Source organism: Rhopalosiphum padi, chromosome 2 (assembly GCF_020882245.1).
Source record: "Rhopalosiphum padi isolate XX-2018 chromosome 2, ASM2088224v1, whole genome shotgun sequence".
In the NCBI taxonomy this organism is placed as follows: Eukaryota; Metazoa; Arthropoda; class Insecta; order Hemiptera; family Aphididae; genus Rhopalosiphum; species Rhopalosiphum padi.
In genome coordinates this window covers 66723314-66750890 of record NC_083598.1, presented here as the reverse complement: position 1 = coordinate 66750890, position 27577 = coordinate 66723314, and the positions used below count along the sequence as shown (strand labels likewise).

The following is a 27577-nucleotide window of genomic DNA, read 5'->3' as shown; positions in this document are numbered from 1 at the left end:
ACAGATGTGTCGTCACATCTTCCTATTATTATAGAGGAATATTACATAATACATACCTATCATATAATATTTCTTAGTTAATTAAAATAATATTTATAGTCCTACGAGACCTACGAGTTCCTAATTTCCATGTTTACTCTATAACTATAATATTATTGTCTTGTTATTTCAATAATTTAATATAATTAATGGTAGATTTCCTATTATACACTAAACCCTTCCTTATAGCTGAAACCTAAAATTTTTATTATTGTTAACTAATACAATAATCATCATAAGCTTTGTAGTTTAATTAATTTACCGTCACAAATGTGATGACACTGCAGACTACTGACGGTATACTTATAAAAATGAAATAAGTTCCTACCTGTGTATTATGACATCACCGTCATCATCTTGGGATTTTTTTGCCTTCTATTGTCTTATCCATCGATTGAAACAGGTTTCGAAGACCACTCTGGCTGGCAGGAAATAATGATCGAGGAAAAAAGAAGGAAGAATAAAGTTTGATAATTGTAAGGCGGAGTCTGCGGTGGACCAATTGGCGACCATAGGTTGTTTTTATTATTTTTGCTCTCTCGTTGTGTATTATTATTACAGAAAGTTGTTTGTTTTATTGTTCGTTTATTATTTTACTCAATTATTTTTAATGGAAAAACGTTCACTATAATATTATTGCAATCAAATCGAATAAAAATAATTACCATATCATAAAAATCACCAACAAAGTAAATATGTGAATAAGTCGGTACATATGGTATACATTTTTTTTTACATTAATACAATCTATACATAAATCAATAGCAATGGTTTTTCAAAAACATAGATGACCTCAAACTTTAATACATTATCTTAAATAGCAAATGTTACAATCTACGTTATCATTTTATTGACATAAGACTGAAAGACGTAAAAAAAAATTATAGGTATTCACTATTTTTCGTGTTTAGAAAAGTTGATACTACTGTATTTATTTGTTATTAATATTTGTATGAAATTTATGTTTTTATTTTCACTATTTACTAAGTATGATATAAATTTATAATACTATTAGTTATTATAGGTAGGTACTATATAGTATATACTAATAATTACCTTTTTTACTTATAATTTGTTTTGTAATATAACAATCATTATACTTTTAACTTTTAAGAATACAATCCAGTTATATGTAGTAATGATTTGTTCTACAATTATATTATAAAAATGGTGTGCTATTTTTTTTTTTATCATAAATTGATTAGGTTGCATTATATACAAATCTATAGATTGGTAATATAACAAGCATGGATTGCACGAATAATGAAAGGTCACGTTAATTCGTCGAAAAAATGGGAAATGGTATTTTGCGCAAATTGTATTACTTATAATTTGCGCCATCAATAGGTACCTATATTTAAGTACGTATGTAATAACTATACAGCAACACCATTTTGGCGTACCTATTGTAAATTTATTTCTAAATTCAAAATAATATATAATAATATAATAATTAAAAATAATTTATTAAAAACAGATTAAGTCATACACAGCTAATATTATGTATATAACAATTAATATAATCAAATGAAGGACTATTATTGTATATAAATGTCCTATGCGACTTTAAAGATACAAGCAGGTGTGTATACAATAAATTGTTTTAAGACTTTAATTTCTTGAAAAATTTTAGTGTATAAGATTAAAATAGCAATTTAGCATTGTATACCATGCTAGGTATATGTGTTATAATTTGTTATATAATATATAATATATATTGTATAAATTTAAAATAATATAATATGATACGATGACGTAAAAGTTTGTTATTTTATCGATTGCTATAATATTAATCAAGAAGATAGGATGTATTTTGTAAGCAAATTATAATAATCTATATAGGTTTTAGATACATTATAATTGATAATAAATGCAAATAAGTTGCAAAGTCGATAACCTGCATTCGACATTATTTTGTATTTGTTATGAAAAGTTTTATTTTAATATTTTTATTTAACCGACTCATGAAAAATTTCAAATTATATTATTCATAAAAAACTAATGGCGTTTACGTACTTTTATCAGTTTGTCAATTATTATATGATATAATAACTGTTATACATACTTATATTACACCAGGAGAGTGAAGTGTTTCTGTCAGTTCCAAGTTCTAAAAAAAAAGGTCAAGAAATTTACTGCGTTGTTGCGAATTTTATTGATTCGTAATGTTACTGAAAGCAAACAATCAACTAAACGTTTTTTTAATTTTATTATATATGCAAACGAAGTTTTTCTATTAAGTCCATACACAATCCACTTTTAAATTATATTGATTACCTTATTCATTGTATAATACGGAAATTTTAGTTTAGTTTAACACGAACATAAAATCAATAACCATATTGAGACATTGAGTACTGAGTAGGTATAGCGAATAGTCTTTAATAAAACATAATTATCAAATGTCTCTATGACTCAATAGACTCTATACTCTATACTCTATGTATTGAAATATTATTATTACTTTATACTATACTGTTAATAGAATACAAATAGTAGAGCATATAAATAAATATAATTAAATTTAACATACTAATAAAAATCATTACCCATCTCGGTATATATTAGAAAATTAATCTAGCTTATTTTTAATTCAATGGGTAGGTACTTATAAATTATAATGTTCGAATGAATTCAAAATACATAATTTGTTTTTTAATTAACAATAAAATATTTCATAAAATTATATAATTATTCTATCAAAACAATTTTCAGGAAAGTTCCTTACTTATATGTATTTCAATTATTATACTCAAGCACTTTCATTGTACTAATAACAAAAATGCCCATTACTATTAATCTAAATATATGTTCATACTAATATCTTCACTTATAAATAACAATACAATTCAAAAAATACATTAGAAAGATTTATTAATAATTGCATATGTTTTAATAAATAATTATTCGATCGCAATTACAGTCTTTCTTGATGTAATCGGCGAATAACGCTTTTGAAACGGCTATTTTGATTGAAAAACGCATGCAAAATTGTATAAAGCTGCCAGAGAAATATTATACATCGATCAATAATTACATAATAATTATTATGTAATAGGTGCATATAAATTATAAATTATTTAAAACACATACGTTTTCAAATGTGACTGGGAATAGTTATTGATAATTTGATATGTTCTTACGTTTTACGTTTATGAATTAAATTTTTTTCTTTTATGATTGTGAATCGTACAAATAACTTGACGATTTTCAATTGCACGTACAAAAATATTATTAAAGACGAATGCGATGATATATAAATATATAACGTACTGACGCGCCATAAGTACTTATGAGATTACATATATAGGTACATAAATTATGTAAAATATATAGGATTGAATATAAAATCAGTGTCTACATTTTTGTAACTACTAACCGTTAGTAACTAATGTATAGTCGCCGAGAAGAGATCATGACATATGAATTCATATGTATATGTATATACACAATTCTAGTAAGCATAAATTACTGTTTTTTTTTTTAAATTTATTTTTTTTTAATGACATAATTGGTCATAATTATTTATTATCTAACAGATTATCCCGTTTCAATGTTTGTTAATATACAACCCATTACACTGTAATAACAATATAACTAATACGAGTGGTTGCACGTTCAAGTGGTGTAGCGCGATCAACCCCATAGGACAGTATAATATTAATATATTACACATAAATATATATAATAAACAGTTTAGCTTCTGGGTATTGTCCTAGGCCATGTGCGCGATCCCGCGGTACGCATATTATACGCACATGGGACACCGTCATATAGCACACACATCGTGCCATCACAATAATCCCCTATCAGTTATTATATTATACACACACTTCGTTTTCGGTGGTCCAAAAATATTATTTACACGTGTTAACACAAACACACACGCATACATGTGCAGTGTGCACGCCGACCGACTGACATTCGTTAATAACGTCCGTGTGCACAGCGAGTCGAGATTTTCACGGAGGTTTCACTAAAAGCGCAGTATATTATATATCATTGCTAAACTAGTTTACAACACTACACGCGACTACACGAGTACATATATAATAAATATATATATATATATACGCTATAACCGCAACGACATACCACCGCGGCGCATATATGCATATTATGTGTATTGAATAACGAAAGGACAGATGTCGATAAAGACTGAGAGATTTATCGCGGGCATTAAAAATTTCCAGAACAAATTTGAATAAAAAAAAGTTGATGAAAAAATTATGGCGAGTGGTTTTTAAGTGGAGTCGAGTGTTTTGTACTTTGTAGAACTGCCGCTCTTCGATCAATAACACGGACTAGTGTGTGTGTGTGTGTGTGTGTGTGTGTTGTGTATACTGTGTACATTATTTTAAGGGTACATGCCATATTGTTGTATAATTATATGACATTACAATGATTAATGATTTTAATAAATTTCATAGAAAATCGATTCAACCAGGAAAAATAATGAATAAGTAGCCGTACACGAAACGTGTTATAGCATTAGATCTCTCTCTCTTTCTATATACCTACATTTTTTAAGTTTTCCGCCAAATTGAACGCATCAACACAAAAACACTGGTACAATAAAAATGTGTTTTATATACTTTCTACCATTATTATCACTTACGGTTTTAAAATCATGTATAGCTACACACTGAGACTCTATACATATACATATATGTAATATGTATACTATATCCATTGTATATAGTAAAGTCTCGGCGACAAAACACTTTTCAAGCCCGCCCAACAGGAATTCTTGTGAAACTTGTGAGGGGGACATTGAACATTGCTACCGAAATAATCTTAGATGTCTCTTCTACAAATGGTCTGTCTAGACAACGAGTAAATTACATACGTAATGCATTCACCTTTAAAACACCGAAGTATAGATTTACGATATTATCGGTACCAGAAAAAAAAATTGTACTATCGATATTTTAATCTACTTTTAACAAAATATATAACAAATAACAATAATATAATGTATAATGTGGTGTACGTGTACTTGAAATATGAGGAGTTTAAGAGAGAACATTTACAACTGCAGTTATAACATGTTATAAATTAATGTGCGTTAGGTCCTTCTTAAATAATATAATAATAAAGAATCATTAAGTAAAAATAATAATTAAATTATTCTTATATACCTATGAGTATGAGATGTAATTTTATGATAGTAATAAAAATTCAATAAATAATAACTTAGAACCCTAAATAAAAAAAAATATATTTCACGCGATATTTGATTATATAAAAATCGATTACATTGTATGATGATGATAAATACTTATATGCAGAATTATTGAAGTTGTTACTGCAAATATTAGTGGAATTATATTTTCTCAAATCAATGAAATATTGTAATTGTTCAAAAAAAAAAATGTTATCAGAAATATAAACAATACTAAATTAAAAATATTTACTATAGTTAAACTATTCGTCTATTCTAATATACATACATAATGTATTAAATTAAATTATAAGACAAACCGATAGTTATATAGGTATACTTATTTAGGGATTTGAGGTCTTAAAATTTGTATACGATAATTAATATAGGCACACTTCAGAATGACGATATGCAGTCTTAAAATTAATATATTATCATAAATAAAACACCATATTATAGTATGTTTAAAAATATTTGATTTTAATTTGAATGTAATATAACGGCAATTTGTTTTTTATTTTTAAAATTTAATTCCTCTCTTACCATCTTAGAATTTAATTGTTTTTATTTAATTGGTCAAAAATAAAGGTTTTTTTTACAATAATTAAAAATGGATAGTAGCCATATATAAAGTATACGGATATGTGAGTCATTAATGTCTCCACGATAACACATAGCAAACAAATACAATGATTCCATATTTTATTGAGCAAAAAAATTAAAATCAATTATTATTTTTTCACTTATAATAGCTTAAAATATATGTGTGTTATAACAAATTTTATTATTATTATAAATTCCATTAATTTTTATGGAAATCTATCAGTTGTTTATGGCGTATAAACACGCGCGCGCAAGAGATATTATTATTATTACTAAACACATTTATACAACGTTTATACATATACAGTATACACATTATACGTATATATCGAAAACCAATTTGGCTACACGTATACCTACCTGCCTACCTACATCGAGACGGCGATGACGTCCGCAACCCGAAACGACAGCGTATTAATGTCTCCAAATATACACTTACACGTATATAATACTATTATGTCCGAAGAGGTGAGGTCGAATTGGATCATAACATTATAATACATTCTGTGAGCCTTGTTTTTTATACGAAAATAAGATTGGTAATATGGTACTTACCGCTGTAGTAGTAAACGTTCGTAGCTGGCAAGTGTTCATTAGATTCGGTATCATCCTCTGTTTGCACACTCTCTTCATCGCTGAATGAAGAACGATATACTCTTATGAAAATGAAACTGTTTTTTTTCTACTTACATTATTCTCGCTTATATTCTATCACCAAGTATAGCGCTATTTTTTTCTTCAATACAATTTGATTTGACTACTTCATATTTTCTTCTTTTGAAATGACAACTATAATTCATACTCATTGTCTGGTATTTTGAATCAAAACACTAGATAGTATAGGTATATCTATTGTCTTATTCATAAATATTTAAATAAATGTAATAATTTATTAGTACCTATACATATATACATATATATAAAATGCAAATAATTTCCATATATAATATTTATTGATACATGGAATAATAATAATGAACATTAAATGTTTACAGAATAAAGCACTTTAATCTTTATAGGAAATTAGAAACCACTAGAACCAAATGTATGATTAGACAATTAAACATTTAAACATACTAATTCACACATTGTTTAATATTGTAGATATTATAATTAATTTTCATCACGTTAGTTAATGCATTAATAATAAACATTATATATCTTATTCTACTAAAATTATTAAATTATTGTCATAAGCATAACTTATATTACATTAGAGTTATAATATGTAGAAAACATTGATTATACTAAATTATTAAAATAATTACAAAATTACAAATAATATTCATTGTTTTGATACATTTCTCGATGTATTAATAATATGATGGTAATTAGTAGTATCATAATGATATGAATCATGATTATTTATGATCATAAAAAGAAATATCTTAGATATTCGTATTGCAATTAAAAACATAAAACAATTATTTTATATCATATAATATTTAATTGATGACATCAAGTTAATATTTAGTTGATAACTTGATAACTTTAATTCTAATTTAACATCAATTTATAAATATTATATACATAATGTATATTGTGTATTTATGTATCTATATACTAAGCAACTGGCAACAAAAGTTAATGACAATACAGTGAAAAAGTACATACACTGATTTATTTATTAATGAGTGATTCGAATACAAACTGCATATTGAAGATTGCGAATGTTTTGACGATCGGAATAACATTTTAATGCTCTTTTCTATTTATTTGACGGTTGATCATATTTCCTGAATTCTGAAAATTATAAAATACAAAAAAATTTGTTTGTAATTACATATAGATACATGTATAAATACATAATATACTCATATATTTAATTAATTAAAAGTAAATATAAATGTAATAAATATAAATATAAAAACATATGGATGTTCGGTATATTTTTATTCCTTGTGTGGACATCGTGGACATGCAACTGTGAAATTATTATACTTTATATATAAAATATTTTCGACGAAAATTAATTTAACCTACTGCATGTATTGCTACAATAGTAAAATAAATTACTTCACCTAATGCCAATACTAAAACCCATAACTTGAAATATACTTATAGTGAAATAGGCAGATAGACAGTCTCCGCTCAGAATCGTTTTTTCATACACAAAGATATTATTAATGAATTTAAATTTAACACATCCATATCAGTGACCTATTCAAAACCTACTATGCAGCAGAGCTAATATACTAGTCTACATTTTTAAAGTCGAATATAAAGTCATGTTACAAAAAAATACACAACCGATATGTCAAACCCTCAAGAATAATTCTTTAAACTTTTCTTTTTAAATAGCAATCATGAAAAAATACAAATTTATGTGAATGCATTATTAACAAACATTACGCGGACATTCTCCTTAATACATTTGTTAAAAATATGACTAATATGAGTAAATTAAACATACACATCATCAAAGCATCGCATATTATTTATTATTATTTATTTATTACTTTTATGTTCGTATACATATAATTATAATGGAATGTTCAAATCCTGTTTTTGTATATACATATATAGTGTTATATTTTACTTTGAAATAGCTTATACATGTATACATACACATACAGTCATACACATTATGTATATCATATATATTATAATAGTATTATTATCGCAAATATATTAAGTTGACATAGGGATTGGTTCGATTTGTGGTTGGAAAACTAGAATTTACGTAAATATCGAATGCATTAATAATACTACAGTATAAACATATGAAGTCTTTTATGATATCATAGGCACTTTAAATATGTATATGATTATATCAATTATTAACGTAGCGGTCCCGGGGGACACGTCCCAAAAATTACTCACATGACTAATGACTATATTCACGTTTATACCGATAGTCAGTTAATTTGAAAATTAATGACTACAATTTCTTTTTTGCAAAATACCCTATACATATACAAACACACGAATTGTACAGGAAAAATATTGGATTGATAGGGTCGATGGTGGGGCAAAAATTATCTATTTATCTACGTGGAATGGGAGACATTGTCTATAAACACCAAGAGTGCTTAGCGTCACTACAATTTATTCATATGAAATTAAAGAAATGTGAGTAAGAGGATGGGATTATGGGGTTATACCGAATAACTACAGCTCACCTTTGCTAAAATACTTATAAACTACCTATACGTATTATTATAGACTATAGTGACAATATTGTGCATTTAACTACGACAAAAACGCGTGTTCAGGCGTATACGTGTGCTGACACTGATTAAGTCCTATTCGGCACGCATTTATCAATTCATACTTAGTATAATATATTATGATAATTTCGCGATTAAAATTGATGGTATTATAATATATAAGCCAGCGTGGTGTGTACGGTATATCATATATGGGGTCATATGATCGATTTATGCGTACAATTTTCAACAATCAGATCGGTCGCACTATATTATATTATATAACACTAAACAATTAACGGATCATTCAAATTACGTACTAATATTAATATTATTACTATATAAAAATTTATATTACAACTTAACTATCTGCAATATTATGACACGAGTTCGATACACACCGTTCATCATGTCTTACTGCACGTCTGTACCATCTGCTATAATAACCAGTCCAACACGTGTAAACTCGAGCATCGAATTATCGAAGCAAGGGACAATATTAGTGAATTATACGTATTTTGTCAATGATAAATCGTTGAATATGACGAAAATCAATTTTAAAAGAAGACCATCGTCTGCAAGTCTATATTTTAAGAACATTATATATTAATATGTTTATTATACATTAATAGTGCTATTGACTATTGACTATTTATTTTTTTTTATTGAGAAGGTAATAAATAGAAGGTTAAATTAATTTTTAATAAAAACAAACATTTATTATTTATATAAAGGGCCAGTCGATATTTTTCTCCCGCGATCTGTCGTCTAGGTACTGCCTGGTATAAAATCTGAAATAACGCCACCGTTAAAATGCTGCAAACAGCAGTTTGACATCGATTACTGAGTTTTCGTGTCCAGTATGTATTGGTATTTCGTATATCCAAAACTGGAGTGGAAAATTTACAAGATTAGGTTTATATAGGTAAGATTAATAGCGTTTGCAAATAGTATTTGTTTTCAACAAACCAAAACATATCAAACAGCGTACCTATACCGATGTACCTATATGACATTGGTAACTTTTGCACGCACTGTCGGCTAATAATACCTATTATAATTATAAAACAAATGTGTTTATTGCTTTATTGTAACCCCCCGATGGCAAGAAACGACTACTATACAAATGAGTAAAAAAGATATTATCGACGTATTTATAATATTATTATCATTAGTCATTACGAGGTATACGGACACTGCCGTAAACTCGACCAATTCTTGTTCTACTGCAATACTGTGGTATAAATGTATAATAATTATTACTTACGTATAATAAGTTATATTATTTATTATAATGCAGCACACGTCGTCGTTGTTTATTCAATATACAGCGCGAGTGTTTCACTGTGTATATCCGCAAATAATTGTTAATTTTCTAAAAAAAATACATAAAAATATATTAAAATGTTTTAGGCACGCACGCGAATTTTCATTTAAAGTAAATAACTATAGGTACTTAGTATGCTCGTTTTAAATTTGATAGTTACCATAACTCGTTAAACGATTATAGTGTTGTACGAATAGTGTGAAGCGAATTAATAATGAAATGTTAATATAATATATAGGTACCTATTATACGCAAAATTGCCCTACGGTGTTTTTTTAATTCGTTTTCAAATACGCAGTAATAAACTAAAATACAAACGAGTGAGTTAGAATAGAAAAATTACTTTCAGTTAGACGTGCCCTGTATACACAGATCGTCGGACACCGCCATCACCGCGGACACCACTCATACGAATGCGACGAACGTGCTACCGCGCGGTGTAAAATAGGTATAATCATATTAATGCTAATGTCGTCGGACGGGTGTGGGCACTATTGTTTACTTTAAGTACTTAATAGTTACTACTACTTGCTTACATGTTATTATATTGTTTATTATACACAAAAATATAGGTACTCGTTATATTCGTACTGGAACGACTGACGGCCAACACACGTCATCGAGCTCAGTTAGAAATTACAGATACAGTACACATTAAGTTACCTACTTAATACTAATTATAAAACTACATTTTACAAAGTACCTACATCTTTTGTTTTTCGAAAATTAGTCGACTTAACTGTTGAAAGCTCGCGAATCAAATCACCTTCCACTCATTTCGAAAAAAATATAAATATATTATTTTATAAGGTATATTTACCATACGATATTACATAATATTTTATAACTTCGTGTTGATTTTCTATTCCGAAGACATGCGAGAGTATAATTAATTATATTCAAAATATAAAACCATTGATTTATATAGTAGATAAATAAATTATAAAAAAAATTATCAATTTTAATTTATTGATTAGACATTGAAAAATATAAATAACCTACTATAGCCAATTATAAGTAGACTTCAATCAATGAATCGATGATCGATTGAGAAATTTGGGGAAAGTGCTCATTAGAAAAATTCTGTCAATTTGCAATGCCCATTACTTATTATTTTATTGATTATTACTTATTAATACAATACTACATGTAGTATTAACCCGATAATTTGAATATAATTTAAATTTTATACCAATAAATTTAAGTAATACTCCTTTGCGCCTACAATCATCAATCACACACCTAATACCTATAACATATTTCTTCACAGTAATTTTAACTAATAAACTAAATTATTAATTTTTGGAATGGTTATATTATTAACGTTATATTTTCTATTATATATTATTTATATATTTATCATAGTAATATACTATAATAATAAACTATAAGTATGTTTTTCAAACATCACGTCCGAATTGGTTCCCAAGTGTTGTTACAAAAGGTATATCCATATTGGTTTCTAGGTTGTTAAAAATTGTAGCTTTTGTCATAATATTTTTAAAAAAATTATTAGGTTTTAAAAAATTAGTTGGCTTATGATAAAACAATAAACTAGTATCAATAGTATATAGTAGTAATTTACTCAGTAGTGCTGTAGAAACTATAGAGTTACAAGGTTTTTTAATTACAAATTATAAATGAGATATTGAAAAAACAATTTTTTTAAATTTTATTTTTTAATATAATAATAATTAGGGCTCGGAAGTTGATACATTTTGCATTTATTTTTTTGGAACTTTTTAGACGCTGCTCTCCTGGCCATAAATGTACTTCGTTAGCATGTGAATCTGAACAACTATTTTATATTATGGATTTGTTGGTGTTTATTACTTTTTAAGTTGTTTTTTGACATTTTTTAATCATTTTTACTGATTCCACATTGTTTCACTTCTTATTGTCAATTATGCCGACAACTTACTTAAAACTTTGAAATTACCACGGACTAAGATTAGTACCTATCCGATTTATCTCACCGATTACAGTCGTCGTTGTCGTGTAGTAGTGAATATTATTGTACCTACATTTTACTATTTTTTTTGTAATATTTTCGAAATTCCGAAAATTAAAACGTCGTTTAGTGCTCGTCTACGTCTACTATATATTTGTAATTTTTTTATTTAATTTTTAAGTACATATTTTGTCATTTTTATGTCATATTTTTAAATAACTTGTAAGCTTTGATAAATGTATATAGAATTTTATAGCAATATAGAGTACAATTTAAAAAATTTATATTTTTATTAATTTAAAACAAATATTTGCATTTTTTTAATGTTTTTAAGGTCATCAACTTCCGGACCCTAATAATAATTAATACATTTTTAAAAACCATAAACCTACTATTGAGCTTTGATATTTTAACTAAATACAATACTATAATGTATTGCTTCTGTTAATGTGGATATTCTTATAATTTAGTATTTAATACTTATATGTTATTATATGTCAGATTTGCTCATTATCGTACACTGCTACTTATAATTACACGCCTAAAATTGCATTTTTTGTCAGTTAATTAAATTAATTTAATTTGATTTTATTTATTGTTGTATATCATAGATTATAAATTTGCGGTTGTGCTCAATAATTCCCAATATCCCCATCCCCTTATAAAAACCCTTTAACACTAGCCACAATAACAATTAGTAAATATGTATGCAAAGTATAGTAAACAACATAAGGACATTCTTTAACTAGGATATTGTATGCTTATCAGTTATCAGTAATGATAATTTACAATTGCATGTAACTTCATCATGGTCCATAGGTAATTAATAATTTTGTTCAATGATCTGGCAGTGCAATTACAATTTTAAATTAAATATTAAAACAGTTACAATATTGTTAATCTATTTAAAAAAATGTTTAGTACACACAGAATACTTAAAATGAGTTTGAATATTTAATTTATCATTTGCATAATATTATAATTTATAAGTCTTTTTATTTAAATTTTGAACGGAATCATAAATTTTAACTTTCTGTACATTTTAAAATTAAAAATAGTTCACACAACTCCTTATTTTATAATATTAATTTCGATATCAAGTGCACTCTATACACAAAAAAATTCATGCAAAACGTGAAATTAGTTGTCCATATAGGATATAAGCTATAATAAATTATTTATTGTAAAAAATAATAATGGAACAGTGCTTACAAAAAATTGTAAATATTTGTTTAAAGACTATAAAACAATAATATACCATTCATTTTGAAACAGTTAAAATATAACAAGAGGTCAGAGGATATTGACTTAGGTAGAAAAAATAGGATAGTTTTTTTTGATTAAATTAATGATCATCAATGAATTTGCAATTCTATAACTTATTAAAAATAAATTAATTTGACATTTAAAATTATATAAAATAAGTAGCTTTAATTCAAAGTGCAAACGCAAAAAAAAAATCAAATACATAACACAATGAAATTATATTTACAAAAAAAAAAAAAAATTCCATTTACAATGAAAAATATAATTGGAATGGATACCTATACTGTAAATATTTCAAAGTTTTCAAATTCAGTTTGGTTGAATGTTGAAATATTATTTTTTTTAATCTACTTATATTTAAGTTATTTAATATAAAACTATTTAATTTGACTAATCGATTTACAATTGTCCATATTTTTCATTTAAAGGTAACTTATTCTAAGTATAATAATTAACCAAATGAATACACATACATTAAATAAAATAAACAATTAGCTATATTTTCATCACAAAACCGTGTAAGATTATATATATATATATATAATATATAATTATCATCCATTATCACTTTACAGACTTACAGTGCATGATCACATTGTTATAACAAACTATGTTTATATAACATATTTTTAATATATAAATTTGCAAATGAACGAATATTCTATACATTAATACTAAATTGAACAAGATTGTTCATAGAAGTACCTATTGCATTAATTTAAAACGTTTACCGGTTGGCAATTAATCGTCTCTTACACTTTGATTTCCGGTAGAAGTGATCACACTGGTCAGCATATCTCTAGAACCCAATTGTTCCATCGATTGTCCATTACTAATAAAATTAAAAGAAACAAATCTTAGTTATAAAACAAAGATTATTTTTATATAATAATTACTATTTTAAAATGTAATGTTTAAGTTCTATACGTGTATTGGTGTATTTTATTACCTACTGCTCTGAAAAATTAATTTAAATACTTTAACCCAACTTTATTTTAAATTTGTTTTTAAAAATACATATGCAATAAAAGATATGATAAGGATGAGAAATATTCATTTTTAGTATAAATTTTGAATGGAATTTGGAAATACAATACAAGTTACATGTTTACAACACATTCTAGTAAATATACATTGATATGTATAATAGATATATAGTTTTGAACACTTTACTAATTATTCAGGCAATACATTTTGTCGCTTTAGAAATTTTAACAATTTTCAGTTGCTCATAAAAATAACTAAAGATAAAACATTTTGAACATTTATCGAATATTCTTATTGAGTTAACTTAGTATTAAAAAATTAAGTTTTAGGTAAACTCAATCAAAATATCACAAGAAATAACTATATACATTGGTGTTTTATAATTTCTCTACATTTTTATTTTTTAGTCGATATATTTATTTATTATTAGGTTTTTTACACTAATGCAAGTTTACGATAAAATTAAGAAATTATTTTTTTTATTATTAATTATGTAAAATAAAGCATTTAAAGCACATCTTTTAAATAAAAAAATATACATTCCTTGCTTATCTCAGATGCTAAATTACTATACAAATAATAATTGTCAAATCTACTTCTTGGAAAATTTGAGGTAAAGTCCCTTATTTCAATAAAAACAAATTTTTATATTATTTTATTAATGTGCAATATTCTAAATTTAATAACTAAAATTTAACTTATGTTTTAAAAATATTTAAATTAATTTACTTAGTTGTATGGCGGTTAAGGTTTGTTGGCGGTGGGGGTAATGAAGGGATGTGAATTTGAGAGCCGTGAGGCAGGAAGTGTTCTTGTGATGTCATCACAGCTTGATCGTAACTAAGATGTCCGTGTTGATGTTTGTTATCCGAAGAATTAGTATACAAGTGAGGAAGTAGAAGCTTTGTTGTTACTTCTCCTACAACATAAAAATCATATTATTATTATTGTATATAAATGGAAAATAATTCATGTTAATCATAATTTCTGAATGTTGAATAAATACTTAACTCTTAACTATTTTTACCTAGTTAATATTTTAAAGTTAATTAATTATTGATTGTTGTAATGTAAAACAAAAATATAAGTAATAAAAAAAGCGCCTGACAAAAAAGTAAACGCAACCTATTCTACAATCTTACATTATAATGAATACTTTTTTCTAGAAATCTTTCTATTCCCTCGATTATATGTATATTATAATTTTCTTAACGATAAAAATGTTCAAAATATTTTATAATGCTTTGTAATTCAAACAAAATATTAAATTATCTCTAGAATTAATAATATATTTAGATTTCAGTTTTATAAATTACGAGTATAAACCAATGAGTTTAATAATAATTTAATTTAGATGGTAAATAATATGATAATGATACTACAATTGAGTTTTGAACTTTAATATTATAATATAATTTTACAGTCATTAAATAATTATTTACGATTTAAAGTATTTAATGTGATGTTAAAATAATTATTTAATATTAACATTATTAAATCGAACATAAATCATTTACAATTTTATTTAAATTAAATAAAATAATCAATTCGTGTAAGATTGGGTTAATTTGTAGTTTATACTCGTAGAGTAAAATTATTTAAATCGAGTTTACTCGATTTATATTTCTTAAGCAGGTTGGATTTTTTTAAATAGCCGTGTTTGTTCAAGTTATGACGTTTATAATTCTGGAATACATAGAACAATTATTTGATATTAACTTATATTGCTCATAATGATCAAATAAATTATTTATATAGTTAACATTCGATTTAACATGAATAACATTAAGCATAAACTTTAGCTAAACAAGAAACTTTTAATGATCTATTTTGTTAATGAATTAAGTTTTTTTATCGTCTATTAATTTCTTTTATAGTAGAAATTATTATTATTATTATTCAGTGGTATAATAACCTAAAATTGAAATGAATATGAAAAAGAAACTAATCACATATTTACATCGTTTATAAACTATAGGTACGACAAACTGCGATGGTACAATAGGCATTCGTATAGATATATTTACGGCAATACTTCATACATTCAACTATTCAAGGTAAAAAGTAAATTTAAACTTTTAATGTTCAGAGAAAGAAGTATAGAACGTGCAGTGTACGTCGAATACTACAATGTGTCAAAACTCGACTCACTGTTATTATTATATTATTATATAGTTGATTTTTTTATGTCACCGTGTTTACCGCCGCCACGAGATCGTTAAACATTTTTCCTTATCAGCTGTACACCACCTCCAACTCTTTGTGCACTTCACCTCTTATTCCCTTGTGCAAACACTGCAATATTGACATACTCGCTGATAAGGCCATAAATCCCATGCGCGCGGGTCGTGTCACTCACTACCACTGAGTCTCCCCCAAATGCACACAATATACTTTTCACCGAAAAATAAAACAAAAGCCGTTATTACCACGTAGATAGGTACCAATATAGTATAATATCATTATAATATTATATATTGTACACTGTACATCGAGCCGATTTATTATAATTATTGTTATACCTTTCTCTTTAGACGACGAATTTTGGCTGAAACCACCGATGGACGGGTTTTTCGGTTTCCTTTTTCTCGTTTGTATGCCGTCTTTCTTCATCGTCAACGGCCTATTGACCTGAAATCACCCATGAGACAATGTTTATTTTCAAACCCTAGTTAGTCATCTGGGTTTCCTAGTTAATATTGACACAAACAGCACACAACAGCCATCCGGTGCACGTAATATGGCGTGGGTACACGGTACACGGTTGTGCGTGCGCGCGCGTGTGTGTGTGTTTGTATATTATGTGTGCGAGTGTTTGTGTGCGTCTATGACGGAGGTTTGAAGAAAAGGTTTCGCTCTCTGCGGATATTTACACACCGGGTGACGCGATATGAGCCAAAATAGGAGCCACTGACGAATTAAAAGTAATTATTGTTTGAAATAAGAGCGAAGAGGAAACGAAAATGCTTGCCAACATATTATAAGCGGTGCTGGTTTAGCTGTTTAGCCCGCGAGAAAATGTTTGAAACGTTTTATACTTTTATTACTACACCACTGCGCAGGAACAGTAGGCGGTACACAACCGGTCTGGTCCGAGTATACTCTTTTCGGTTTTTTTTTCTTCTTAATATACTACAAATGTTTATTGTTTACGACGGACGAAAGCAAAAGCCGGTTAGGAGAGACCGAGACACGACAAACGACAATAGTATTTAGAAAATACGAAAGAGCAAACAGATAATAACTATATATTATATATTGGGTCCGTGGGAACTGGGAATCTGGGAATCGAGAATAGTGCCATGTATATAGTATATTATATACCGATCGCGGAAATTTAAATAATATCTACAAGTTGTTAAACAATATCAAGATAAGTAAAACAAATCTTTGGATATGTTTTAGAAAACGTTTGTAAATTGTATTAGGACACGTTGTGTATGAGCCCGTCGACTGACGAATAACCGAATCGTATAATATATAATATTATGAATACCTACCATTATATTTTACAAGCTGATCTTGCACGTCATAACCCATTCCAAATTAAATACCCACCAAATTATCCCTCCATAAACTCTGTTAAGTGTTTTTCAATACAATTATTTGAGTTGTTTTGACCAAATATAGAGTACAGATTTAAAATTGTATCCAATCACAATAACTATTTTATTTTTTGTAATACTAATAGCAACAGATAACAATATATATATATATATATTAACTTATTTTTTCACGAGCCATCAAAATTCAAATTGAAATGAAAAGTAAAAAGTAATAAAAATATTGCCCGATATTATGAATTTTGCTAAAACTTTATAAGAAAATTTTATAAAAATCGATCGATATCGTGGACATACATAAGGGTCATCTGTTTTAGGTCCTTAATTTTATTTAGTAGATATATTTATTAATTATAGGTGATCCTGCACAGCGTTGTCGTGACAAATTAAAATGTCAGTGGATTTACCCTGTCTTAAACTGCGTTAAATGTAAACTATACATATTTTTAACATAGTCATTTGACTCAATTTGAGTAATTCTAATCAAATATCACAGGTCTAAAATTATGTATAATTATTATAATAACTATTTTATTTACTATTTATTAACCAATGAAAACAAATATTCATTTTACGTTTACCAATAAATTCCCGTGTGAGCCTTTTTTAAAACGCAAAATTTAATAAATTAACTTTGAGGTTCACATCTTTGAGTATAGATTATCTACATACTGAATAGCAGATCCGTGAATGCGATAGACTTGACTATACTTTACACACACATAAAGATTGTCTTTATTGATGTATAGATTATACTGGCATATCGACATTTGTCGGAAAAATGTTAGGGTTACGTTTGAAAATGACACTCGCGATAAACAATAATGATACTGGCCGACTTTTACCATAATCTACAAACATGCGCCAATGGAAAGAAAAAAAATCGTTCCTATTTTGGGTATGACTTTTCAAGTGAACAAGACTAATAAAATTAATAACAAATATATATTATTATAATATATACTACCTATTATGATTATTAATGCCAACTAATGTGTAAAATATGACGACGTGTACACGTCAAATAGGTATCGACGTCGTATAATAATAAAAAATAATATATATATATATATATCAATACATCGTACTCACGACGATCGTTTATGAACAATAGCTTACGTTGTGCAATTTGAAATAGAGACCACAAGCGTTACACACAGGTTCTCCGTTGTTGTTTCGTCTCCACAGAGTCGTCGTATTTGTCGAGCAGTTAGCACAGGCCACTCCGGAACGTTTGTTTCCTGTTTGCTGGAACGTGTCAAACCATATATTATAGATATGATACAGTGACCAGAATATGAAATTATTATTATTATTATTATTATTATTATCATCATCATCATCATCGTGTCACTATTATAATATTATATGATATTAAAATATATATTGTATACACGCGGGTGATTTTAATGTCGATAGTGAGTACATTATTATTACGACTTTTCTGTGTACAGCCACAGACCGCAGCGCATACGACCGTATATTGGAAATTTTTTTAAGGGTATGCGCTATGTATTAATAACATATGTATATCGACATATCGTTGTTGGTTTATTGCTTATTGTTGAGTGGTTTTCGTTATTGATCGGCCCTAAATTGACCTATAGACAATTATATGGAGTATATACTGCGATGAGTATGAATAGCTGATAATACGTGCTCGGGGTTGTTTAATCGATTAATACCGTTAAGACGATTATCAAAATATACGACATCGGACGATTTGACATTTCAATAAATACATTTAAGAATATTATTTGCTTTCAAATCCACTACCAAAGTACCATATATTAAATGCAATTAGTGTAATTGCTCTAATTAGTGAACAAAAAACAAATTAGCCAGCAAACATTTTTTTCTTTAAATAATTGATGATATGCCCACAGAAAATAAAAATATTATTATTTACTATATTATTATTATAATTAATTATTATACATTACAAACTGAATAATTTTTTAGGTTCAAGGAAAAAAAAGTGTAAGGTACCTATATATATATGATTGGTATGGGCTGTATGATTTCTATGATATATTATTATAGCTATTATGCATCTGATTTAAGTATAGAAAATCAAGATATTCGGGTACCTACAATTTTTATCAATAGGCTCTTTAATTAAAATAATTTATAATTCTTAAAATTGCATTAACATGAATTAAGTATAAGAGTGAGATCCCCCCAATGTTATCATTATAACCATAAATTATGCGATTAGAATAATAATTTTAAAATTCGACTTTTAAACTCAATTAGTTTTTATCTGTCCATTTGTTTTTCAACGGTTCGTTTTTGTTTTTTGTGTTGGTCGTAAATTTCTCAATCGTAACGATATATTATTATACATCTATTATATACATGGCCCGGTTATTAATCAACTAATATAGTACATTATAATATACTATATTATTATTGTATAGTCCACCGGTTATAAGTAACTATATGAACTATACACATATAAAATAATATACCGGCATAATATAATAATACATTAATATTATATAAACGTGTCACCATAATCGGTTTATCGTGTCATATCGTACTTGGGTGGTTTTCTTTTGCGCGGACCTGACCGGCGGCCGATTCACTCCGTTGATCCTGTTGTACAAGCCGCACGCGTTGCATAGATGGTGGCCCGTGCCGTCCCTTCGCCACAGGGGCGTCACGTTGGCTGCGCAATTCACACATTCCTTCATGTCCACGTTCAGGATACCATCTGCAAAAACCGACAAACAACAATCGTCAAAGCGTGTTTCATGTTACAGTCTAGTGTCACAACTATATATATGTATTTAAATATATAGAGCTTTAGGGGCTCCTAGGGTAAAAGAGTACTTAATTATTGTGTACAATTATCTTAAATCGAGGAAGCTACACTTACATCTGATGTCTCCGTCTTACAATAGCGTAACATATTAGTTCACGTTAAACTTTGTAACTTTGTTAGTTTAAAAATTAGATTAAACATATTATGAAACTTAACGGTAAGAACATTATTTGTGTTAGTAATGTTGAACACTAGTTCAATTTTTTAGCCAGTTATAAACATTTTTATACTTAACAATTTTTTTTGAAACACGCAAAACTCGCTAAATAATTAAACTATTTATATAAAAAACTAACACGCAAATACAAATAATTTTCTTACCATTAAGTTTCATAATAGGTCAGTCAATTCACTCTAAGTTTTAAGGTGTAAACAACAAACGCAGGTGTAGCATCCTCTTAAGACTTTGAATTTACACTCAAAATATGTAAATATAAATATTAATAGGATCAACCCCCTTCACTTGTGTGATTGTGGCACAAATAATGTAATATAATGTATTATTGTAGAGTAAACCTCCACCTGTGTATACGTACTTTGATCGTAGTGTTCGTCGATCCACGACGGTCCGGGGTTACCGGTCTGGAAAATGGCATACTGCTGAGTCACCTGTATGCTTCCATCCGGGGGTCCTAGGCCTACTTCTTGAATTTGCAGCGCGTTGGCCGCTGCTAAAGTTTCGTTTGCCGCCGTTGTAAAGTCTGCCACCTGTTGCTCATGGTGTCCCCAGAAATCCGGTTGTCCCTCGCCACCACCCCCGCCGCCACCACTACCGTTGACGTCGTCTTGATACTCGGGTTGCTGCTGCTGCTGTTGTTGCTGCATCAGAGTCTGTTGGACGTAACCACCCTTCTGGTGACCGGCTTTTACACCGTAATCTCCACCCCCGCCGTGGCTTTCCTTGTCATAAATGTTGAATATGTCGTTCACTGGTTGTTCGCTCTCGTACGTTTGGTACGTCTGGTACGTGTTCTGTTGCTGGTAATTCTGCTGCTGTTGTTGTTGTTGTTGTTGTTGTTGTTGTTGTTGTTGTTGTTGTTGTTGTTGTTGTTGCTGCTGCTGCTGTTGCTGCTGCTGTTGATAGACGTCCGTAACCGACTCTAGAGTCACATAACTGGAATTCGGATCCATTTTACTTTGCTGTTGCTGTTGCTGATGATGCTCGTACTTGATCAGGGGCTGTTCAAAACCACCTCCACCACCACCACTGCCATCCTCAGGCGACTGTCCTCGGTACTCCAAGTATCTGATCCGCTGATATCTCTGATTATGGTTTGGAAATTCGGTGGTAGCGACGTACCCATGAAATGTGGGCAACTTTTCCATCGGTATTTGCAAATTCACTTCGGTACCATCCACATTTCTCCGCAGTCGAATGGCTTCTGCGGGCGGACTATGATCCTTTTGGTATTCGTCCGGTGACGCAGCCTCTTCGGGCGTGTGTGCAGCCGGCGTGCCGTTTTCATTGAACCCGTCCATAAGCACCTCCGTCGGTACGCATTCCGTATTATCGGGAGTACAGTTTCTAGATAATCTAATAGACAGAAAAACAAAATGAAAACAATATAAATGTGTACCTATTTATACTGTTTACGCAATCGACAAACCAATTACATGTATACTATAGTGTATATTATAAATATACGTATGTAGTATGTACGTATATAATATAATAAGTAGGTAATACTGTTGCATTATAAAACAATCAACTAAATAACACAGTTAAATGACGGAATTCCGTAATAATTATTATCTACATATTATACGATAAAAATATTAGACAAACATCGTATTGTACGGCCACTGCACTTACCCGTTGTGTCCAAAGTCTCTCTGTTGTTGCACTTTTAACTGCGACATGGTGTCTGCCGCATTGCTCTCGTTCCTGGTCTGCCCTTCGATATTAGGCACGGTGGTTATGAGACCCGACGTCGTAATGGTCCTGATATGTGCCGGGGCGGGTCTTATCACCCCTCTAGAAGTCCCGTCGCCCTCCATGCCCTTTGACATTAATTTATTCAATTTCAATACATGTTATTATTATACACCAGCGAACTGAATATTATTATTTATTATGAATATAATAATATATAATGCATATATGTATATGTGTATCACTTTTGACGTCGTACGACATTGCGTCCAGGACGTTAGAGAGGAACAAACAACGGTCATTATCGCGTCTGTGGGTCAAACTCGAAAGAAGTGAGAGTGAAGCCGATGCGTCGACCGCGGCGTCCGGACGGCCAAACCGATTAAATACGATATTTTTTTACGTCATTGACAACAAAAACGTACGCACATAATATTATGTTATTATTTATAAAAATATAATATTTATATTCTCTACACAAACTCTACAATAGACGACAAAAAATTACTACACGTTATGTGTGCGCGCGCACACGACACACACACGACACACAAACGTACACACACACACACACACACACACACACACACACACACACATACACGACACACAACACACACACATGCGGCGCACACACACAAACGCAAATGGACTATCGGACTACATATCGGGTTTAGGGACACTACCAGGCCGAGCGACTAGCGTGAGACTGGTATTTTGGCTGTGTGCCGCCACGTCGAGTGCATCTTTTTATCTCGAAACCCGATGAGATAAAAACGGGTGCCCCGATATCTTTGTCGCCCGTTTGTTCGATAACATAATAATATTATACACACAATATATATTCGGAATAGCCGTTGTCTAATCTTACCCCAACTTTCCTGTCAGAGATATCCCGGTTCGCGTGATAAAGACTACAACGACACGGAAAGAATAAATAATTTACCTGGGCGCTATCGTGCCCGACAGTAGCGTTTCGACGACATGATCGTTCGGTGCGCCATTATCGAACGGAACGTCCGGGAACAACAACAACAACAACAACCACAACACCGCCGACAGCGACGAAAAAATCGTATACACCCAAAACACCGGGACAAAGAGTTCTGCGACTGCAAAACTCGAGTAATTTACCGCGTTACGAGTAATGGTTTACTACCGCGACCTGCAGGACGCGTTATTCTGCAGGACGTCACGACGAGCTCGTTCATGCGGTGCGCGTCGAACGAAGGTATATTGTATAGTGGTGTGGTCGTCGCGCGTTTTTTCAATCGAAACCGATTTCTCGGCGAGAAAATCAAATAGAACAAAATACAATAATTACGCTCGAACTAGAACAAGTATATCATCGTAATATGCGCAATGACTTGGCGACGAGTTCTGTTATCTATCTCCGAGGGGATTATATAAGGTACACATTACACACTTAAGTTTCGTGTTTACTTTGAGGTTTTTTTTTTAGCTTTTCAATTGTACATTTGGAGGCTTATAAATGTTTTTACACACCAGCGGATGAACATAGCGTGGTGTGTCTATTTGTTTCGTAATCACGTTGTATAGGTACTTCGAATCTATTAATTTCGTTTTAAGTGCCACTGCAACATTAAGCGTCTTTGAATAACTAAATAGATTATAGATGATTCAAACTGAACATAATAACACAACCGACTGCAACGAAGAGCTACACTTTATTATAGGTTAGACATTTAATTTGAAAAAAAAACTGTTCATTTATCTAATAGGTGCAATCGTGCTTTTTAAAAATCTAACAATACAACATTTAATTTTAATGGTTGAAAATTCTAAAATATATAAATTTATAAATCATATAATAGGTATAATAGTGTTAGTATATAGGTCTATAAGCAAAATGTTATCATAGAATTCCCTATATTTGCAATTTCAGTGTATGTTTCCTCGTTGGTCGTTTTTTCATACATACTTATCGGTTTTTTTTTTTTTTTTTTTATTAAAATGATATAAAACACATTTGATTTATATAAATAGCATTACGTTTAAATTAAAAATATATTTTTCTTGAAATTCTCATGTATCATGATTAAAACATCATGTCCACGTGGTTATCTAACAGGCGTTTAAAGTTTAACACAGGAGTGGTGGTGAAGTAGGTAGTTCAAAAGTATTTTATCTTTGAACATTATATCTACTTCACCCTCTATCTGTCTAAACTTTAACGTATATATAATATAATAAGATAACTACGTGGTCAGTATTCAGTTATGAAATACCAACATTTAAAAAAATATATATATATTTGTTAAAAATTAATATTTATAATTTTATTTATTTATTTATTATAACATCTAAAATAAATATACCATTTTACACCACAAACAACAATAAAAATACAAATTTGTAAAAATTAATTTTTGAATTGTAAGAGAATGATAAGTTTCAAAAAACAAAGAAAATCTGCAGACATGTGAATAATATTCATTTAAATGTATCAGGTTTGTGTTCAAATTATTAATCTGTATTTTATTTCATTAATTAACCTAAAATATGAATGGCATTTAATTTACTATTTAAATTAATTTGTAATTATAAGTAATAACATAAGTAATAGAAAACTATAGTGGTTTGACCAAGTTTGTGTCCAACTTTAAAAAGGTAAAAATCGTTTTTGATTAACTATAAAGTACTCTAAGCATTATTTTTTCCTGGTAATAAAAGCTCAAATTGCACAATTGCACGTAAATTCTTATAATATGACACTGTGATAGATGATTTTCTAATACATACGATTTGCAAAGTCGATGTAAAACGTTAAAAGCATAAAATATTAAATTGTTGTTTGCAACCGTTCATGCGCTAATTAATTATTTTTATTTATTTGTACTAACAAAAATTAATTTAACGTTAAATTCCAATGAATATCTTAATTATTATAGCATTGCAGATAAATAAACTACTAGTGTTTATAGCTACCGGGTAATATGATTTCTTATTATCAAACATCACCGTGACTAATATTATTTGAACGAGTTCAACGTATGGTCAATCATCAATTTCGAAGAATCTTGTATTTCATAAATAAAACATAAATTAATAATAACTAAAAAAGACAGAATATCTTTTTGTCGTATGCTGCGGCACAAATTATAAATACATTCGAAAATATACTTTTGGTGCAACGGACTTTTCACGACGACAAGACGCGGCGTCATTAGGTCCACCAAAAAAGTGGTCAATAGATGTTTTATTATAACAATAATAATAAAAAAACATTGCTACAAAGAAAATATCGTTAATGAGATTCGACTTACCTGTGTTTGGAGTACACAGTGTTGGGTTCACGGCGCGAGTTTATCGCGACAATATTATATTCGTAAAATTTATCTTTGGTTTTTTTTTTTTTTTTTTTATCGAACCTGATGTAGAACTCTCCGTTAAAACCGATCTGACACTTGACAGGTACGCTCGTGAAAGATAATTGTCTTGTACAGAACTTCTCGCGTTATGTTTTTGGCTCCACCTACGGCGGCGTCCCACTACTGTCGCGCGTACAACACACCGAAATAAAAAAACAATTCGTACGCGCGCGGTTACAAATCGTAACTAGGTAAGATCATAATATTTTATATTTTATTGCCATTCTAATATACGAGAACCAATAATCGTACAAATCGTATAAATCGTGCGTGTGCGTACACTTATATATACGCATTACATGTCAGTGGAAATATACATCGATGTCCGTATATATTATGTGTTTATATATATATATATACGTGTGTATATATATACGCGTTATATTATATTATGGCGGCATGTATTACTTTTTTGAAGTGGGCACATATTATATAGTTACTTTTCAAAAACGGTTATTTTTCTTCTTATAATGTATAATAATATATAGATAATTTATATTATGCTCTAGTCACGTACTGCTGTAACCGGCGCGCGAGCAATAAGAGCGCGTTCGGTTCAATAATATTGTAATCATTGATCTTTACTTTGCATTGTATTATATAATAATATTTAGACATTATGTCGTCAATGATATAAAAAGAAAGAAGAAAACGCCGATATCCAGATTAGTATTACTTTACTGTGTAGTATGACGTATTAAGTATGATTCGCTTCGTATATTGTCTCTCCAGACGCAACACACGAGCCGCCCGGCTGAATTATAATAGTTGAAAAAAAAGACGGGCTATACGAGGATTAATTCGACCATTAATCGGGGCTAACGTTAACAATGCAGCGGTTCGATGTGGGTATTTCGGTGGTCCGGTATATAATTATATGTCCGTCGCGAGTACATTTGTATGTACCTATTATATGATATCATGTCAATGGTTTTTGTTCAAACACCCTGTTAATCCGTAGTCAGTACGGAAATTATTATTTTACAGGGATTGATATATAATATTTTATCCGTACGTTGCAATGTAATTTATACATGTATATACGTGTACGATCGTATTATTACTGTTGTTCGACAGAAATATGCATATATATATAGTTAATCCTTACACTAGAAATCTGTCTACGGATCTCGAAACCGAAAAGAGCACAACGCAGTTGTACAACACGATAAAGTGATCAGTGAATATAATATAGTCTCGTGATAAGAGAGCTGAGGGGTCCCCTTCGTGGTATTTTTCCAACGTACAATATAATGTATATTGTAATAAGTTTTGGGTCGTCACTGCAACATGATGGTGATATTATAATTTATAACTGGCTATCAGTATGTTATACTTACATAGTTCAGGAGATACATCAATGGAAAGAAATAAGCAGTTAACCGCCTCTAATGACTTGTAACTTATTGTATAATTAATTTTTCTGTAAATGTATT

At 29.2% G+C, this 27577-nt stretch overlaps 1 protein-coding gene and 1 long non-coding RNA gene across 8 annotated transcripts; both read right to left on the bottom strand.

Annotated features, from left to right (window-relative positions):
* Positions 1-7104: 7104 nt before the first annotated feature.
* Positions 7105-10710, bottom strand: LOC132921310 (uncharacterized). 4 transcript variants are annotated; one of them, XR_009660857.1, is made up of 6 exons: positions 10443-10704; positions 10223-10330; positions 9947-10006; positions 9671-9844; positions 9357-9538; positions 7105-7549 (listed from the first exon to the last, which is right to left on the bottom strand). It is a non-coding gene; the product is annotated as an uncharacterized LOC132921310 (long non-coding RNA). The 4 variants fall into 4 exon arrangements; XR_009660856.1 differs by lacking the exon at positions 9947-10006 and having other exon boundaries at positions 10626-10710; XR_009660855.1 differs by lacking the exon at positions 9947-10006 and having other exon boundaries at positions 10443-10703.
* Positions 10711-13209: 2499 nt separating this feature from the next.
* Positions 13210-26205, bottom strand: LOC132920889 (probable serine/threonine-protein kinase yakA). Of its 4 annotated transcripts, none has more exons than XM_060983613.1 (8): positions 26037-26205; positions 22690-22877; positions 21413-22410; positions 20593-20765; positions 19169-19297; positions 17009-17117; positions 15216-15405; positions 13210-14331 (listed from the first exon to the last, which is right to left on the bottom strand). In XM_060983613.1, exons 2-8 carry the CDS (start codon positions 22872-22874, stop codon positions 14241-14243), a joined length of 1875 nt encoding a protein of 624 aa, XP_060839596.1. In that variant the 5' UTR covers positions 22875-22877; positions 26037-26205; the 3' UTR covers positions 13210-14240. The 4 variants fall into 4 exon arrangements, with proteins under 4 accessions (XP_060839596.1, XP_060839595.1, XP_060839598.1 ...); XM_060983612.1 differs by lacking the exon at positions 26037-26205 and adding an exon at positions 23696-24095; XM_060983615.1 differs by lacking the exon at positions 26037-26205 and adding an exon at positions 23884-24095.
* Between the last annotated feature and the right edge of the window lie 1372 nt (positions 26206-27577).

Bases quoted from the DNA above. Each gene is read 5' to 3' on its own strand.
- LOC132920889 (XM_060983611.1), bottom strand. From the start codon at position 23,051: ATGACCGTTGTTTGTTCCTCTCTAACGTCCTGGACGCAATGTCGTACG. The intron at 19,298-20,592 runs GTACGATATGAC...GACACGTTCCAG, and splicing joins CGCAAAAGAAAACCACCCAA to CAAACAGGAAACAAACGTTC. The intron at 15,406-17,008 runs GTATAACAATAA...TTTATGTTGTAG, and splicing joins TTCGTCGTCTAAAGAGAAAG to GAGAAGTAACAACAAAGCTT.